Source organism: Fragaria vesca, linkage group LG5 (assembly GCF_000184155.1).
Source record: "Fragaria vesca subsp. vesca linkage group LG5, FraVesHawaii_1.0, whole genome shotgun sequence".
NCBI classification, from domain to species: Eukaryota; Viridiplantae; Streptophyta; class Magnoliopsida; order Rosales; family Rosaceae; genus Fragaria; species Fragaria vesca.
In genome coordinates, this window is record NC_020495.1 from 11,080,864 (window position 1) to 11,100,519 (window position 19,656).

Below are 19,656 nucleotides of genomic sequence, written 5' to 3' on the forward strand. Positions count from 1 at the left end.
TTTAACTTTAATTGAAGTCATTAATTTACTTCTTGTTGAATATATCCATTATTGAAGTCTATACAATGATAGGTATCTAAAGTTCCAAAACATTGTGATGCAATGGACCAGTCTCATGTACCTTCTTCACAACAATCTCAGGTACATCATGGAGTTTTAAAACAATGCTTTACATTGAAAATGTTGATATACTGATCTTATGAGTAGGATGAGTTTTTGTTATAGTTCATGTGTGGTCGCACCAAGATTATGTAAAATAACCTTTAGTTATTGATATTGCAATAGGTCAGTGGGATTTTAAACAATACCTCTGGCATAGAGTTATGTGGTCAAACTTCATTACCTCTTAACAATTCATCTCAAGTATATTTTCACTAGTGTATAATGAGTTTTCAAACAACTGTAGTGTTATATGATTCATTACTATCACTTACAAGTACCTATGCACTCTCCTATGATGGGTGGTAATGGTAGATACATGCCAATACTCTTACATCCATATAACGTGAGTGTGTGTTTGTTATAAATATATGATTTTCTTTTTTGCTATATGTTTATATTACTGGTATTTTGACAGATACATGGGCATCAATTGAATATGTCAAACCAAATGACTTGGATGCCTTATCAAGAATTCCCTAGGCCAATTTCACAAGAATTTGATCAATCAAATATCATGGGATTTTCATTTGCACAAGAGGCCCAGAAAAATCAAATTATGAGGAAAACTAGTGCATGGGTATATTGGCAGATATGTAGTGCAGGGATAGTTTTGTACTGCAGGGATATATTGGCAGATTAGTAGGTAGTTTTGTTGTGCAGGGACATTGGCAGACTAGTGGGTAGTTTTGTAGTGCAAGGATGTACATTGGCACATTGGCAGATATGTAGTGCAAGGACACTTTTGTAGTGCAGGGACGTACATAGGATATGTTGTGCGAGGACATTTTTGTAGTGCAGGGACAGACACTTTTGATCCACTAGTTGTACTCCAAAAACGTCTACATGTATATTTATTTATATTTGATCTGATATGGAATGAAAGTTGTTCAGTTGATCTCAGCTCCCTTTATGTATGTTTTTAATTCTTTTTTGTCATGTTTTTCAGTTTTTCTATGGAGATTCTTTTTCTCTTCATTGATGTAGTGTTGATATAAACACCAAATATGGATAAGGCAATGCAGGTATATCAACGGCTTGGTGCAAAACCTTTTTGAGGGAAATAGCACCAAGCAAGATTACTTCACTAATCTTTAATTAGAGTTTACAACAAGAGTTCTTAACACAACTACCTAAAGACCTTGAACAACAATTTCCCTTAATACACTTTTCCAATCTCATACACAACGAGCATTTGTACATTTCTTAAGATGCTTCTCTACTACCTCTAATTTCCATAACTCAGCCGCATCATGCTGCAGCCCCGGAAAACAAAGATGCCTCCTGGCAGCCATAACAATGAATTACAGATGATTAGATTGGAAATTTTTTTTCATATAGCAACTAAAATTATACAGCAATCGAATCAACACAAAACAACAAAGCATTGAAAATACCAAGACTTCTATGCAAACACAGCATAATGTAATACAGGAGTATATAGTAAACTAGACTAAAACAATCACACCATCACAAACACCGCGCCGGAGAAGTGGGAGGGCTGAAGCCGCGACGGAGGAAGCGGTCGTTGCTGGAGAAGATGGGATGATCGATGCACAAGCCGTCGATCTGGTTTCTACCTGGGTTCGCGGTTGATGCAAAGGACGCCGGAGAAGAGGGAAGGCCGACGCCGCGCGACGGAGGAAGCCGTCGCTGGCGGTTGACCGACGAAGGGAGGCGACAGGGTTTTGGTTTTGGCGATGAGATGTAGTTTTTCCTGTGTTCGAAGATGAATGAGAGAGTGAGGAAGAGAGGGACTGAGTTAGTGCACGTGCAAAAAGTTGATTAGGAGAGATCTTGGTCTTTGGTGGAAAATGAAAGGCCAGGATTAGCTTATGAGGAGATATGAGGACACTCTCATGAGGAGAGAATCCGGATTCCTCATTTTGAGACTTTCCATCTCCAACAGGCCAAAATCAGAGGTGTTGGTTTTGGAATTATAGGACCAAGTCTTATTTTCAGTCTTATATTTGATACATTTCCAGGACCAAGACTCGGGGCCCATGGAAATTGAGCGGGTCCATCCAGAGAGGTTGTCACGCGAAAGAGACGCGCACGGAGGAAACGCGCGCTGAAGAAGAGGCAAAGTAGTGACACACGCGGGCCAGCGAAGTTGATGGAAATCAACTGAATTTTCTACGCATGTGTCATTTATCGATGGCCCAAACCCCCAACAGTCTCCAAAGGTGTTAAGTTGAACCAACGGCCCATATTCATCTTAATTAAAAAATCAATGGCCTATATTAAATACATCATGAGTAATTCCATTTTTAACTCAAAAAAAAGAGGAAAAAAATTACCATATATCATTAGGTTTGTAAAATTAAATGATCAGAATAATGTTAAATTAAAATGATGATGTTTATTTATTTAATAAGGTTAACATATTATTTAGTATGATATTCATAAACATTGTACTCAATCAAAACTTATTTTAATCAAATAAAGTGAATATAAGACTTTAAAATAAAACTCATTGTTGGAGATGATAATACGAGTCTTATATGAATAACGCAATAAAAGGTCCTATAATAGATATAGGACTCAATTTATAAGACTATGGTTGGAGTTACCCTTAGAGATCTAGTTGGCATTGATCGAGTATATATCTAGCTGTGGTGGTAAGCTTCTCCGGCAATCAGCAGCATGCAGGAACAGTGCTTAATTTAAGTTGGGTTTGTGTACGCAGAAAAAAGAAGAAGACGATGAAAGGGAGATATATCGACAAGGATGGGAAAATTTGCAAATGGGTAAAGATCGACGAGGCTGGCTTGCAGTACCACTTAATGTGTAGATAGTTATTTGCAAGCCAGCTTTATATATAGAAGATATATATAAAAAATCAAAGGTCAAAATGCCCTCATTCACATTCCAGAAACGAAAACGAAAATAAGAACTTTATAGACTGGCATGCATGAATATTAAACAGTAGAGATCGAGTAGGGCAGTTCTTTATCCAAAAGTGAAATGAAAAAGGGGAGAAAGGCGAGGCCATGCATGTTGCTCACCATCATGATGTTTGGTCGTCACCGATCTATCTATGTTAATTTTAGGGCTTCATCAAGAAAAAGTATACGTACGTGTGTTCTTTCACAGCTCACCTCCCACGCCATTGCATTGCAGCATCAACTTTTCCAGCTCCTTTTAATTTCTTAAAACCTACCCAGCTGCGATCTATGATCTATCTATCTAGCTCTTGCTCTATCTAACAAGCAAAATAATAGGATGAACCAAATTCCTCGGCGTCTCTTGATTAACTATACTTAATTAAGGGGATCATTAAGCAAAATAATACAATACTGATCAGGTGACCAGTAGTGTTCACCTGGTTAATAATTGATCAAGAGATTCATAGTCAGTCATCATTATATGTAAATCTAAAGGTAGAAAGAATTATTTTTAAATTAGGTTATTTTGTTTTAAACTCTTAGATAGATATATATCTAACAGTAACTGACTATGAATCTATTGGTCAATTAAACAATTACTCAGACCCGGCCTAGAACAGGGCAGCCAGAGCGACTGCACAGGGCACCAAGCTAAAGGGGCACCATCTTCTATACTATATAAGTATATATATATACAAGCTTTGATGTATATATAGTTATGTATATTAATATATATAATTATACATATAAACTAGAATATTAATGAAATTTGCAACACGTAAACTGTTGCAAACATGGTCTTTTCTTCTTCTTCTTCTAGTTGCACCCACCCCAGTTAATATTCTACCGTCTCTCGGTCTCTCCTATACCTTGGAATCAAGCGATTTTCTTCAAATTAGTTTGAACGATTATTCAGTCCTTTAATCTCTTCTCATCACCTGCAGTCCCCCACTCTTTCTCCTCTCTATATATACTTCTATTCTTCTACGATATCAACACTTTGGCTTTCCATCGATGCTTGCTGAGGTATAAATCAAAATAGGTATAGGGTCATTTGGGTGTGTCCTTCAATTTTGATACATATTGGGTTACTTGAATTTTTGTATTTGTATTAGGTGCAACGATGCTTCTAGGTTTCACTATCTATGCCCTAAGTATTTATATCAAAATAAATTTAGTGTTTTGGCTTGCTTATTTGATTTTGTTGGAAAATAAAGAAAATAATTTATTCAATCCTAACATGGATTTTAGATAGATAATTTGTTAAAAAGACAAATGTTTATGGTGAACATTTAGTCAATAACTTGAAACTATAAATTCATTCCGATGACTAATGCCTATTTAGGGTGATAGGGCACTCAAATAAATTTCGCCCTGGGCATCATAAAGCTCAGGACTGGCCCTACAATTACTGATAAGTTGAACACGTTCTATTGATCGTTATATATTAGCATTACGTCTTTCTTTCCATAACACATAATTATACGTACGTGTTAGGATAACATGTACGTATATATACGCATGGGGCATATATATACATGCAGGCAGGTACGGTGCAAAATACTTGGCCTTGGATTAGTTTGTTCATCAGTCGTATGTATGGACCAGTGGTGTTGAAGATGGAAGAAACAAATATAGATCGAGAGGTTCATTCAGACGCGTAGATCAAGCTTAATACTGACTGCAGTGTGAAAGACACGAGTCAAGTAGACACACTGCGCGCATTGTCGGTTTTGTAGCTGAAAATGTGATCTAATTAAGTACGTAAGTGAGATCAACATCACAACGACAATGGGGACATATATAACTAACCATGCATTGCAATACGTACATGTCGACTCACATACCCAACTACCTTCCTCCCAACTAATCTGATCGAATTAAAGTCCAGATTAATTAGCACTACTCTACACCTAAATTGAAAATAATCATACGCTACCCTTGTTACGATCTGACTAGTATCTCATATTGTACGTTGAGATTGTTGTTCACGATCACATAATGTTACATGATTCATAAACTACGTACGTACATCCGGTATGTTTGTACGTGTACTTGTATTTGAGGTCGAGAACAACAAACATGCACAAATACATACTGCAGGATCAACCCTAGCCTACATATCAACATGTATACTTTGTGATCAAAATTATCACTCGTACGTGCAAAAGGATTAGGGTTTGTTTGTGATGAAATCAACATGTTGATTCATGAGAAAGACTGAAAGAGTAAAGCACTAGTTTACTCGACTGATTTCAACTTTTTTCTTGTTAATTCGATCGCGATGTAAAAGAAAAGGGGCTTTGCTTGGGAGGAAGGACAACCTTACATCATATACAAACAGTAGATGAGCTTTTAGAAAAAGAAGATGTGAAATGTCAATCATTTTGCTGACTTTAATCATCCAATCTTAAAACATTTCCATTTCCGTCTGCTATCAGGGACTTCAAAATATTGACTAAGCCACCCACCACCTACTTTTCCTACTCACACTTCCGTTTTTTACTATTCGCACCCATTCATCCCTCTCATTTTTCTAATTTTCACATTTGTTCCAATCCATATTTAGAGTTTTTTTTTTTTTAGTATCAACGACGGTATCCTCAAAGGCTTTCTAGATCCAGAGATTAATCCGCGTCGAGGGATCATGTCAAAACGCTTCCTCCCCTTTGGCCACCAAGAATAAATTGGGATTTAACTCCAATTAACATCGGTTGGGATTCGAACCTAGGTATGGGGGTTCCACACCTAAGCTCTTACCAACTCGACTACATGTGGTGGTTATCCATATTTAGAGTTAATTTTCAGAGTAGCTAGCCAACTTAAAATAAGATTTTGATCTTAATTATTAGATATCAATGCCATGAATAGATGTACAACTTTCGTATGGGATATCTGAACACATCGGTTAAATCATATATAAGCTATTTAATAAACTTATTAGAGTTGAAATTGACGCTCCTTAAATAACAAAGTATATAACAATACAAGAACAATCCTGATCTCTAAGAAACAAGAATCAACATAAGCTATTTTCAGACCCAAACAAGAGAGTGAATCAACTACACAAGTTATGTTATATGGGACTTAAAGTATATCATTTTAATATTTTATTTGAGGTTTATCAAAGTATGTTATTTTGCGGTTTATAGTGAGGTTCGTCAAACACATACGAGGCCGTTCTTTTCAATATCATCTTGACCTAGCTAATTTTCCAAATCGAATGTTGGAAAGACCAAGCTGCATTATGGAAAAATGTGAAACAATGAATTATACATAAAATGTATACCACGATTAAAAAAATCTTTATAAATTGAATTATTTAAAAAACATGACAATAGCCAGCTGGTACATAACCAGGTGTGAGAACCAAGCCAAACAACTTGTCATGAATATTCAAGAACAGTAGACTAAGTATTTCGTTCAGCCCGCGGGTCACGTTTTGTTATTTGCGTGTTATTTTCTTGATTCGAAATGCTTAATTATGTTTTCAATTTGAATAAAATTTTGTATAAATGATCTATACATTAGTATCATAAACTGAACGGTAAAGATGTGAAAATATGACCGAAAAATGTGTTAAATAAGGAACTTCACACTCTAATTTCAAAACGAAGTTTTGTTATAGATAAGAACTGATATATATATATTTTTTTTTCCCGATTACGTCGGCTGTGTGTGGCCGCGCCAAATGTTGCAAACAGACGTCATAATGGTATTTAATTAGCGCTAATCATACGTATTAGTTTAGGACAAACGCAGTCAAATACAAGGGGTCGCCGGTGACCAAGTCCAACACTCGTGAGTCATCAAACCCACTCTTCCACCCCTCAGAAACACTCACCCTTCCATTTTCAGAGCCTGCACACATCCACGGCTAATTTTCTTCGATGGTCTTAATCAGAAAATTACATTTTTACTTAAATATAATTAACATTTCTAATTATCCCACCAGAGGGCCAATCGTGGGAAGTGGTGGCTAGGAAAAACCACCTCAAGTTGACTATACAAAAACTGAAGTCATCATTTTTCCTATCCTTGTTGTCTAAGTTGGAAAGTTAAAGATACGTCATTAAGCAACTAATGTTTACTAACATTACCCCTCTCTATTTCTTCTTTTAATGTTTACAGATCAAAAACCAAGGCTAAGCTTCACTTGGGTCATTCTCTATTTTATTTGTGTTGTTTGAAATAAATAACGTCTTTTCCGTTTTAAAATAAAACCATATTAATAATGAGGACGGACTCTATCACGAGAGCGGTGAGCAAACTCGTTAAAAGGCTGATTGACCATGCGTTAAAACAACTGCTTGAACGTAACGTATGCAGAAAATATACCAGTTTTCCGGCACACATGCATCAAATAAGAAATTCATGATCTCTTGTTTTTATCTATCGTTTAATTTAGATCGCAACTCAATTCTTGGTAGTTGGTACGGTGAAATTCCGGTGACAGTGCAGGAGAATATTGATTGTGGCAGATATATACTGTCTGAAAATGAGCAGTAACTATTGGGGAGATGATCAGTAAATAACGAACTAACTAACTACTCCCGTTTCAGTTTTTCGCCATGTTCCCTCCAACACCGGATACTTTCCCTATCTCCTTTCACAATCATATACTCTCAGCTCAAATGGACAAAATTCCAGGCGACTCAAATCCAAAAAACTTTGCTCGGAAAAATTAACCATCCCTGCAATTCAAACCCAAAAGAATTTTAGCTCATTACTTTTGTATTTTTCCTAAAAGTTCCGTTCTTTTCAGTTCTTCTCTCTCCCCTCGGTCTTCCCCACACGGCTGCGCCGCCCGCGACGGCGGCGTTTTGATGCAAACAGACTCGGAGGACCTTCTTCTGAGGTCTTCTTCAGCTTGACGGGCTGCTTGGGCTGAGCTGAGAGCCAGGGGACTAATTTGTACAGCTGTAACAACCACCATGGGGAACTGCAACGTCTGCGTCAGAGATGACGTCATCGAGAATCAGGAGACTTACCGAGCAAACAACAAGAAGAAGACCGGCGAGCGGCGGCCGAACCCGTTCTCGGAGGACGCGATCCGGTCGCCGGCTCCGATCCGCGTGCTCAAGGACGTGATTCCGCTCGGTCACCGGACTCGGATCGGCGACAAGTACATACTCGGCCGGGAGCTCGGCCGCGGCGAGTTCGGCATCACCTATCTCTGCACCGACCGCGAAACTAAAGAAGCTCTCGCCTGCAAGTCCATCTCCAAACGGAAGCTCCGCACCGCCGTAAGAAAATCGAAACCGAAACTTTAAACTGCGCCGTTTTGATATGTAAAGCTGTGCTGTATTGATTCTGTGGTGGTTTGATTTTGATTTTTGATTTTCAGGTGGATATAGAGGACGTGAGGCGCGAGGTGGCGATAATGTCCAATTTGCCGGAGCATCCGAACATAGTGAAGCTGAAGGCGACTTATGAGGACAACGAGAACGTTCATTTGGTGATGGAGCTTTGCGAGGGCGGCGAACTCTTCGACAGAATTGTGGCTAGAGGACACTATAGTGAGCGAGCTGCGGCGAACGTGGCGAGGACTGTAGCTGAGGTGGTGAGGATGTGTCATGCTAATGGTGTCATGCACAGGGATTTGAAGCCGGAGAACTTTCTGTTTTCAAACAAGAAAGAGAACTCGCCACTTAAGGCTATTGATTTCGGGCTCTCTGTGTTTTTTAAGCCTGGTGTGTTTATGGAATAGTGTTGTTTGTTTGTGTGAATTGGTTGTGTTATTAGTGTTTGAGGTTGTATTGATGGATTTGTTTTGTGTGTGGGTTTTAGGGGAGAAGTTTATGGAGATTGTGGGGAGTCCGTACTACATGGCGCCGGAGGTTTTGAAGAGGAATTATGGACCGGAGGTTGATATATGGAGCGCCGGAGTTATACTTTACATTTTGCTATGCGGGGTTCCTCCATTTTGGGCAGGTATTTGATGGTTTTGAATCTTTTGATATTAGTCTAGGATTGTGAGATCAATTGTTTCTAATTTTGGATATCTATGACAGAGAGTGAACAGGGTGTGGCTCTTGCGATCTTGAGGGGAGTGATTGATTTCAAGAGGGAACCCTGGCCTCAGATTTCAGAGAGTGCTAAAAGCCTTGTAAGGCAGATGCTCGACCCGGATCCTAAAAAACGCTTGACTGCTCAACAGGTGCTTGGTAAGTCCCTCTTGTCGCCGAGTTTTAACTTGTTGACATTTGAGAGAGTTGCATATAGATGTACCTGCTCTACTGTTTTTGTTCAGAATTTGTAACGCAGTGAAATACTGTGAAATATTATGATCTTGCAAGATATATCATGTTTGAATCATATTAAACATCAAAAGCTGAAAGCTAATACAGGGGAAACAACGTCTGAGTGAAAGGAGAGAACACATTGGTTATTAACAATACCTTCTTCATTAGCAATGGATGGAATCCCCAATTCCCATTCCCCATTTCATTATGTTGGTAAATCAAAGAATCAGTCTTTTGTGCATATAAAATACGTGTTTACTGTGAAGAAATTGCAAACTGCTAGATAAGACAGAGGCTTATTTGATATTGGAAACTATTAGAATAAGTTGCTAACCTCGGTGACCATATACTGGTTGTAGTTGTGACGAGTAACGACTAGCACTTCCAGGTTCAGGTGAGGTCATTGCTTTTCTATTACTTGGTCCTGTTTTCGAGTGTTCTTTCCTTTACTCCGATTCTGAGTTTGGTGTACTACTTTCGAGTGTTTATTTGAGTAATATACACTTGCTCATCAAAAATACTGAAACTAGAAGAAATGGTAAGTTTGCGGGATAAATTTTATGGACCAAGGGAATAATGAAGTCTTATTTGAAACGGAAACTCTGCACTTGTGAAGAAAGGGGTCTGAAAGTGAGTCAACTCAACTACACATCTACTAGTACTACCTGAGTTCAATAGAGGCTAAGGAATCGTCTTTTCAAAACCAAGTTAGTTTCATTTATTCTGGCTGCTTAGGCTGCAAAGTAGTTCCTATACAAATTAGAGTCCCAGCCAAGCCAAATAGTGTGGAAAATGTATGTATAAAGGTTCTGTTCTCAGCCTTCTGAAACTGGAGGAACCCAATTGTTTGTGCGTAGTAGAGTTCTAGACATGTCCATGCTGCTATGAGGTTAAATGTAACATGGTTGCATTTCATGAAATATGTGACCTGAAAAATGCCTTTCCTTTTGTTACTACAGAACATCCGTGGTTACAGAATGCAAAGAAAGCTCCAAATGTTCCATTAGGAGATATTGTGAGGCCAAGGCTCAAGCAGTTCTCAGTAATGAACAGATTTAAAAAGAAGGCCTTACGGGTAAGCATACGTAATTGATCATTTTATCAGTCTCAGTAAAGTATTGACTACTATTGCATGCAGTGATATATGATTGGCAAAATATGTAATTATGTGAAAATTTTTGTTCTATCAAATGCTGCAGGTAATTGCAGAGCACTTATCTGTTAAAGAAGTAGAAGTAATCAGGGACATGTTCACATTGATGGACACTGATAAAGATGGCAGAGTAACTTATGAGGAATTGAGGACTGGTCTTCGAAAGGTTGGTTCGCAGTTGGCTGAACCAGAGGTTAAGATGCTGATGGAAGTGGTAAGTTTTGTCTTTAAATTCATTTGAGAACAAAAATCAGGATAACTTTGCTTCTAACAAATTTTAACATTAAAAAATGGTTTATGTATCTGTAACAACTAAAATATTGCCTTCTGTTTGTTTTGCACAGGCTGATGTTGATGGGAATGGATTTCTGGATTATGGAGAGTTTGCAGCAGTTACAATTCACTTGCAAAAATTGGAGAATGATGAGCATCTCCGGCGAGCGTTTATATTCTTTGACAAGGATGGAAGTGGTTATATTGAATTAGTTGAGCTAAGGCAAGCATTGGCAGATGAATCAGGTGAAATGGATATTGATGTGCTGACTGACATCATGCGTGAGGTGGACACTGACAAGGTTTGACCAAAGCTTATTCATATTAATACTGAAAAAAGCTCCTCAATTCCTGTATTTTCCAGTATTCTGGTAGAATTTATCCATTTATATTTGTTTCTTATTATAGGATGGGCGTATCAGTTATGATGAGTTTGTTGCCATGATGAAAACCGGAACTGATTGGAGAAAGGCGTCTCGGCAGTATTCTAGGGAGAGATTCAAGAGTTTGAGTCTCAACCTGATGAAAGATGGTTCATTGCAGCTTCACGATGGTTTAACGGGTCAAGCAATTGCCGTATGACCCAGAGTATTCTTGTTTAGTTTATGCATTGTGGGGATTCATTCTCTTTTACTCTTTGATACACCTGAAAAGCAGGCTCATTTGGTTTTGCAAAACTGATCAAGGACTTAGTTGACCCTAGTAGGCTTGTGGCTTCATGAAGCTTTGCATTCCAGGGCTGCATGTTGAGTAACAAAGATGAGCTGTTCGGGGAGTCAAGGCCGTGTATACATAGTTTGTAGTTTTCTGATCATCTGTGTCACATAATACTTGTATATTTGTGTTGTTATATCCGATATCATTTTGTGTTTGTTGATTTGCTTACACTGAATGGATGAGCAGCAGTTTGTGAACTCTTGAGAGGTGTTCTCATCTTGTATTTATCATCCATTCCGATTTCATATATCGATTTGTTCTCAAGGATGTTCTGCTAAACTCTCCCAGTTTCTGGTTCGATTTATGGTGTGAGATTCTATAACGCTCTATAGTATTGAACTAACTATTGATACTCCTTAAAACTTATTGATGTAAGAAGGAAGAACATTCCCTGTTATGAAAAATTAACAATACACCAGTCTGTTGTTACTTATCAGGCTACTTAATCCACTTCAAATCGTACTGACTACTAAATGTGGAGATTGTGCTAACACAAAAATAAAAGGTTTTCAGAGAATATCTAAATTCTAAAGGCCCCCATATGTTGGTCTAACTATTCTCAACTAAACCACCCAAGTGACCCAACTCGCTAGTTTGGTGCACGTTCAGATTCCCGCCAGTCTGCCCGTACCATTTCCATGAGGGAACTAAAAATCTATTGCTTATTGTCAATTAAACATACTAATTTTATTTATATTGGTAAATATTAAAACATATAAATGCGGCAAATTGAAATAGAAAAATAAACCATGACAACACCAAAACCAGCAAGACCACAGTAGATATAAGCTTGTTTAAAAAACTTTTGACATGGGCACGAGATTGATAGTACATTACAGAGATAGATCCTACAGAATCATTTCTAGTGTAATTGGCTTTATTTATTTGCATACAAATATTTAACTTTTCTCTACCTAGTTAAGGTTTGTGTAGAAATTCCAAGGGATTGATCTTGTGAAATCATGCTAGGCTGTAAGTGGGAAGCCGGTCCGTGACTCTCAACTTTAAACCGGAGCTTTCCTTAAGGAGCCAACTTATATAATATATTACTCTTGGCCTTACGGTAGCTCACTCGACCATTATTTTTAAGAAAACAATAACTAAAATTTTGGTAGAAATGATATTTTTGTTTTACTTTTATTCCTAGCTTTCATTTTTTGAACGGTTTTCAAATTTTTATTCTTCTTTAATTACATAAAAATCTTAGTTAGATGAACAGTGAGGGTCCATAATTAGTATGATTATTATTATTAATAATCAAGTCGCGGGACCCACGAGATTAACAAGCGAGGCGCCCTCCCTCAAATCATAACCGCGCACGAGAATCAGAGCCACGAAAAGGAAAAGCCTCAACGGAAAACCAAGAAAGAAACCGAAGAAGAAGAAGAGGAGGAGGAGGAGCGATGGGTGTGGATTACTACAACATACTGAAAGTGAATCGGAACGCGAGCGAGGACGACTTGAAGAAAGCCTACAAGCGCCTCGCCATGATCTGGCACCCCGACAAAAACCCCGCCGGGAAACGCCCCGAGGCCGAGTCCAAGTTCAAGCAAATCTCCGAGGCCTACGACGTCCTCTCCGACCCCACCAAGCGCCAGATCTACGATCTCTACGGCGAGGAGGCTCTCAAATCCGGCCAATTCCCCCCTCCCTCCTCCTCCCGCTCCGCCGCGCCCCACCACCACCAGCAACACCCTCACTACTACCACCGCGCCAACAACAACCACAACAACGCCACGTCGTTTCGGTTTAACCCGAGGGACGCGGACGATATTTACGCCGAGATTTTCGGATCGGAGGGCGGCGGGAGCAGCGTGGCTGGCGGGAGTGGCGGCGGGAGGGGGTATAGGGACGGGTTCTTCAGGACGTCGAATGGGGCCGGTGGGCCGGAGTTCGGTGGGACTAGTAGTGGGCCTGGGCCGGGGTTGAGGAAGGCCAATGCTGTGGAGAATAATCTGGCGTGCAGCTTGGAGGAGCTCTATAAGGGATTCAAGAAGAAGATGAAGATTTCCAGAAGCATTTTCGATTCTGCTGGGTAATTCTTCTTTACTTAGTCTTTACTTTCATTTCTCAATCGTAATCGTCAAATTCGCAATGCTGCTTCTTTGCTACTCTTTATTAGATTAGAAATGTTAGTGTTAGTTAGGACTTAGGAATTAGGATCGTTGATGTCATAGCTGTTAGCTTCATATAATGCCGGTGTTTGGTTGGTTAGTGTGTCTTTGTTTTCGAGCTGAATTTGATGTTCTAGAGTTAGTGTTGCTAGAGATGCATTTGAGTTTTAAACTTAACTATACTTCAACTGAATGAAGAAGTGGTGGACCTGTTAGCGAAGTAAACAAGTGTATATGATGGTTGTAGATTGGGATTTGGATTCTGCGGATATTGGAACCTAACAATTTTTTTAGTATGCACAAGATTGAAGCTTGTTTGCTCAATTTCACTGTCAGGCGCCTAAGAACTTAGTTGGTTTGATTGAGAGAGGATGTCATGCAGGTCTAGTCTTGTGTCATTTCTGCATAGGTTTGTGATCAGTCGGTGATATGGGAAAAAAGACAAGTATGCACCCTGTCATTTTGCTAGTTCATAGAAGATGCAGTAACATAAACACTAGACAGTCTAGTTGAAGTAAAGTTAGTCTGTCATGAGGCACTGGTGTAGAATCACTCCTCTTAAAGTGGCTGTGATAAGGAGGGGTGCCCAAGCGCTTCTTAAGGTGTTCTGTCGATTCAGTTAGGGACTTTTGGAAGATGATGGGGTCCTTTTGGTGAACATATGAACTGAGCCAAAGAGAATGCTAAGGTTTGAAATGCTCTTCAAATTCGGTACATAAAGGAAAACTCAAAAAAATAGAATGAAAATAAAATTAAGCAGCCATTTTGAACTGATTAGTGAAGGCAAGAAACTCTCATTAATCTTGTAAAATTTGCGCTATGCTCTATTTTAGGCTACTAGTCAATGGTTTCCTTTCTTCTCTACTCTCTCACTTTCCAGGAGTTGAACCCAAGTCTTCCCTACATGACGAGAAGTATGGTCTACCAAAGCCAATGTAGTTGCTTTTCTTTATCGCCTGGTGTGTCTACTATGCTTCAGTGAAGTTTTGTTGTCTAACTGTTGACTGCATTGTTGATTTAATCTTTCCCTGTTTTTCTTTTATTACATACTAAGTTATAGTTTGGTTTGCAAACTTAGGAGCTAGATATTTGGAGCACCTTCCATTTCTGAGTACAAATAACTGATTAGTAACATATGGCTCCATTGACCAAGGTGACTTTGATGCTTTTGCATTATGTGGTCGTAGGCCATAAAGTGATAAACACACAAATCAGCCTGAATGTGTAAGGTTGGAAACTTCTTAGCCCTTAATGTGATAAGAGAAGTAAAGGTTGTAATCTAACCTTTTAGTTTCCTACGAAGCCACTGTGGTTGACTACATTTTGTGGCTAGCATTTGTGGTATTGATAAGCATTTCGTGCCTGTTGTTGCTTGTATCACATTTTTCACAATCAAAAGAACAATCATAACATCTGAAACACATTAAAGTAGGTAATTTAGTAATTATCTGAATATCGATAATTCTAGTCAAGGCATTGTTCTTTTCATTGCCCATTTAAGACTAGAAATATTATTATGCAGCTTTTACCATATCTGGCTTTCCTTGAACTTCACTTGATGTGAGTAATCCTCTTGCAGTAAGGTTCGGACTATGGAGGAGATCTTAACCATTGAGATCAAACCTGGTTGGAAGAAAGGGACAAAGATAACCTTCCCTGAGAAGGGTAATCAAGAGCCTGGTGTTATTCCAGCAGATCTGATTTTTGTCGTTGATGAAAAACCACATCCACTTTATAAGAGGGATGGTAATGATCTCGTGGTGAACCAGGAAATCACACTGCTTGAGGCACTCACCGGTAAGACGCTTGATCTCACCACCCTAGACGGAAGGAATCTCATGATCCCATTGACAGATATCATCAAACCTGGAGCTGATATGGTTGTACCAAATGAAGGAATGCCGATCTCAAAAGAACCAGGGAGAAAGGGAAATTTGAGAATCAAGTTTGACGTCAAATATCCTTCAAGACTTACCACAGAACAGAAATCAGATTTGAAAAGAGTTTTGGGAGGAGTTTCATTATGACTGCTAACTAGGTTGACCACAATGTAAATATGATGTGTTTGGTATTTGAAGGATGTGAATACTAGAAGCTTTCTGGGATGAGAGGAAGAGACATGGGCTCCGTTTAGCAAGCTCCTGCAATCGCATTTGAATTGAGGATGCAAATTTGAAATTTCTATTCTGGAGGATATGGCCAGTTTATTTATCCTACATGAGTCATGTCAGTTTTGGGCGGTACATTGTTTTATGCTTTGATATGCATGCTATACTTAGAAAATGTCCTTGGATTTTGAATAGATATAGAAAGTGAGTTTGTCACTTCTAGAAACTAAATCATTGAAATTTTTTATGTACTGGGTCTGGGTGATTAGGGATTCAACTTGGGGTTTCTCATTTCTTCTTTCTTCTTAACCTTTTACTTTCGTATGTATTTTTATTTATTGAATAGTCATTGTTTGTCATCTGATAGAAACTTGTATGAACCTTTAAACTGAAGGAGACTGCTTGTAGCCTTGTAGTGCTAAACGATCTATTTTCCAAACTTTCTCGGAAGTTGTTGTGTTACTTGTGTGAGCCGCCAGAAAATTGTGGTACTCTTTAAGCCCATTGGGAAGCCTTATGCAAAAAATTCTGGTCAAAGTCCATTATGAAGGCCGTGTGAGATTTCGGGTCAAAGTCCATTATGAAGGCCGTGTGAGATTGGTTTTGCGGCAAAGTCGATTATGATGTTTTACTTCCCTCGTATAAATAGAACATCTAGGGAATGAAACTCGAAACAAAGAAATAAGAGAAAAGTAACTTGTCCGTTTGAAAATTGAAATGCATACCAATGACCACCAAAGCGTATGATTTATACATGGGCTGTATATAGATGAAAACTGGTAGAAAAAAAAAATCATAAAACATCAATTGGTTCGTGAGTACTAGCCAATGAATCAAATTTGCATACTTTAAGAAACCTGTCGCGCTCATGTGATGTTATTCGAAGTAATCTATGGCAGTTGAAAATTTATTTGTATCATAGAAAATTTTGCATCATGGTTTAATACTTGATAATCAATTTTGAAAGACAGCGATCAACATACATCCAATTGCAACGCACAACATAACCAATCGAAAATTATCCATGCTGATAATGTCGATGACCGTTGAGCGAACATCGTTCTTACCACCTGAATGTTCCACACGTTGAGTATTGATGGTAAATTAGTTGAGTTTTTGTTGCTATTAGTTTCTTACAATATCTCAATTAAATATTTAGAATTTAGTAGGTTCAGTAGTGATCGGAGAGTCTAGAAAACCAATATTCTTGGATATATATTACAGTTCTTTTCACTCCAAATATGTGCTATATGGTCATGTCATTCTTACACCTTAACAATACAAGCATGACCGTAGATAGCAGCATCAAAAACTTATGTCACACGTACGTACAAGTCTTTGTATGAATAGATAAATAAGAACATATATATCATTTCTATGATTATCTCACACGCATTGGCCAAGTCTCCTTCATATAAAGTAACAGACGTAACGATCCAATCCTCCCATTTTCCTCTTGTTAGCTTCTGTGCGTATATTAATTGGCTTCTTGTTTTGGGATGAGGTTATTGTTCATAACCCATTTGATAATATTAACCAGATAGAAGATAGAAGAAGTTAAACACGCAAAAAAGAATCAGTTTGGTTTCTGCTGGAATCCAGTAGTTTCATTTGGTATCTAGTATATATATCTACCCAGCTACATAAATCGAATGAAAACAAAAAACGATATACATGTACGTTTAGCCTGGGTTAAACAGCTGAAAGAGACAATCGTCGTGTGCCCTAGGGCATACATCATGTTTCTGCATGCTTAAATTAAATACTCCATTTAGTTTTTTTGTGCCCTTGAATATAGAATACATAGATAGATAGTGCCATATATGCACAACTTTCTGTAGCGTAGTTGATGAACTGCGCATGCGGAGATTAATCAACACTATTAGAAATAGTGGGATTAACGAACCTAATCTGGCTTATTAGCTTGTGCCACTGGACACTAAGCTTTCTATTATTCGATCAAAAAGATAGAAGAAGAACAAGCAGCAGCAACTTTTGGTTTGTCTTTGAGCTTTCAATTCTCTTTCTGCAGCTATTCAATAATATTCCTCACCAAGTGCATAGTACCAAAATGCAAATAACAAAACAAGACCAAAGTGCGCCCATAATAGACCGATCGAATAGTATAACACTATTATATATACCATGTCTCTTGTCTTACCTTTGGCATAATTAATCACATTGCTCTTATATATTATTACAGATCGAGCTAGCTGTTGTCGATTAGGAAGATTGTTCTAGCTTCATCGTTTATTGGTTACTGAAAATCGAAGTCTTCAGACTAGCAACCAAACAACTAGGCTCTCGTTCAAGAAGGTCCTAGCTCGCTAGAGTAACATATATCTATCTCCAGCAGGCAGCAGCTACCTTTCTTATTCATTTAGATACTCATAATCACCACTAATTAAAGGGATAGGAATCGATTCTGTATAGAACAAATCAATGGAGATATACGTGAGAGAAATGGAACAGATATCCTATTATAAATCCCAAGAACTCAATTTCAAAAAAAATTTCAAAAAAAATTCCAAGAACTCAAAAGGGATATGGAAAGCACGTAGAGCTTGGTGCCTGCAAGCACTAACTTTAGGTTTTGGAAGAGTTCTTATTACGGGACCAATAATTGTGTGTCTTTTTCATCTTAGTTTCTTATTCAAATTTGGTGTGGCTGGGATCGAAAAGCAAGGGAACAAACGTCAACAACATACAGTAACTCCTTGTCCGAGACCCGCAACTTGATCTGATCATTTGATCAATCATCATACATAGTTATAATCATCATACAGTAACACAATTGATCACATATGTTGTTATGTATAATCAAGCTAGCTTTGGTTGTAGTCTAACTAAAATCTAGCCAATTCTTTTCTAATCAGGTAGAACCATGCATGCATGTCGCTTGTTGAATTCTTAATACAGTACTAGATAGAGAAGAATGAAACCTGCTTGTATACATATCTCGATCACCCGTATACGTCTATTTTAAGAGGCATGAATGCGTTTACATTTCGTTCATCGTTAAACTATAATATACATAACGTACAAGAAAAATATCTAATAAATTGGACGTATTTAAGAATGTCGTTCTATAAATGTATGATTAACAATGTAGTATATATTCTTACTTCAGTTATTTCATCTTTGTTTGAGGTTTGAATGGTACCTTACCTTTCAATTTGGATAAAGCAATAAATACTCTCATCCACACATAAGAATATCTAGATATATTGCCTACAAAATCCATGAACTTCGCTGGGTGTCGCTGGACAATATCATATGAAATCGAGAAAAGAATTTGTCACTGGGTACCAAAGTTTGCAAACAAAATGTTAGATCGATCAGCTTTTGTTCATCTCTACCCTACCCTTTATATTTCTATAGAGAGCTTTTTGCTAAAGACTTGTATTGGATTTTCTTTTGCCTTTGACAGTTCAGTACTTCAGTATCCAGAATATTTCAAGCACCAGGCCAAAGAAAATTCCAGATTTCAAGCCTCTATAAAATATTGAACTGTTGAATATATGATCCCTGGTCTCAGCTTCTATCGCATAAAATCTGAGATATTTTTCCCAATAAATCTTTCGAGTCCTTGGATGACTCCAAGAGGACTAATTTGTTTTGAGCAAGCATGAACCTTTCCAAGCTGTTTGATTGAATTAACAAGTTGCTTATTTTAGTGGATATAAATCATTCATAGAATCATAGTGGTAGAAGAAAAGAGATTTGATATAGAAATCTGAAATCTTTCATGTACGTACAAGAAAAGCTATTGGATTATGACTCGGCCACCACTAAACTTCTCTTTCTGGTTTTGTATCCTTATTGGTGTGTGATGGTGTTAAAGTAATACCTCGTCTAAGTACATTTCTTAGGGCAAGCACTTAGCCATCAGACATTTTCTGTTCTAGAAATGGATTGTTTAGTTGCTAATTAATCAACTCTCTGTTATATACAATTATACGTCTGGCTAGTTCAATCAAATAGAATTTACTAAGAATG

The 19,656-nt window shown here is 38.0% G+C and overlaps 2 protein-coding genes across 2 annotated transcripts; both read left to right on the forward strand.

The window, feature by feature from the left end:
• Positions 1 to 7,695: 7,695 nt before the first annotated feature.
• On the forward strand, positions 7,696 to 11,732 carry LOC101306721 (calcium-dependent protein kinase 10-like). The gene is made up of 8 exons (XM_004299559.1): positions 7,696 to 8,293; positions 8,395 to 8,740; positions 8,838 to 8,981; positions 9,062 to 9,214; positions 10,252 to 10,367; positions 10,492 to 10,659; positions 10,790 to 11,020; positions 11,127 to 11,732. Exons 1-8 carry the CDS (start codon positions 7,982 to 7,984, stop codon positions 11,298 to 11,300), a joined length of 1,644 nt encoding a protein of 547 aa, XP_004299607.1. The 5' UTR covers positions 7,696 to 7,981; the 3' UTR covers positions 11,301 to 11,732.
• A 1,028-nt stretch (positions 11,733 to 12,760) lies between these two features.
• LOC101312444 (dnaJ homolog subfamily B member 1-like) lies at positions 12,761 to 16,022 on the forward strand. Its single transcript, XM_004299578.1, has 2 exons — positions 12,761 to 13,470; positions 15,129 to 16,022. The coding sequence occupies exons 1-2, from the start codon at positions 12,839 to 12,841 to the stop codon at positions 15,574 to 15,576; spliced, it is 1,080 nt and encodes a 359-aa protein (XP_004299626.1). The 5' UTR covers positions 12,761 to 12,838; the 3' UTR covers positions 15,577 to 16,022.
• The last annotated feature ends 3,634 nt before the right edge of the window (positions 16,023 to 19,656 follow it).

Coding starts and splice junctions, on each gene's coding strand:
- LOC101306721 (XM_004299559.1), top strand. CDS start 7,982: ATGGGGAACTGCAACGTCTGCGTCAGAGATGACGTCATCGAGAATCAG. Junction 8,741..8,837: donor CTCTGTGTTTTTTAAGCCTG/GTGTGTTTATGG, acceptor TGTGGGTTTTAG/GGGAGAAGTTTATGGAGATT. Junction 10,368..10,491: donor TTAAAAAGAAGGCCTTACGG/GTAAGCATACGT, acceptor CAAATGCTGCAG/GTAATTGCAGAGCACTTATC.
- LOC101312444 (XM_004299578.1), top strand. CDS start 12,839: ATGGGTGTGGATTACTACAACATACTGAAAGTGAATCGGAACGCGAGC. Junction 13,471..15,128: donor AGCATTTTCGATTCTGCTGG/GTAATTCTTCTT, acceptor ATCCTCTTGCAG/TAAGGTTCGGACTATGGAGG.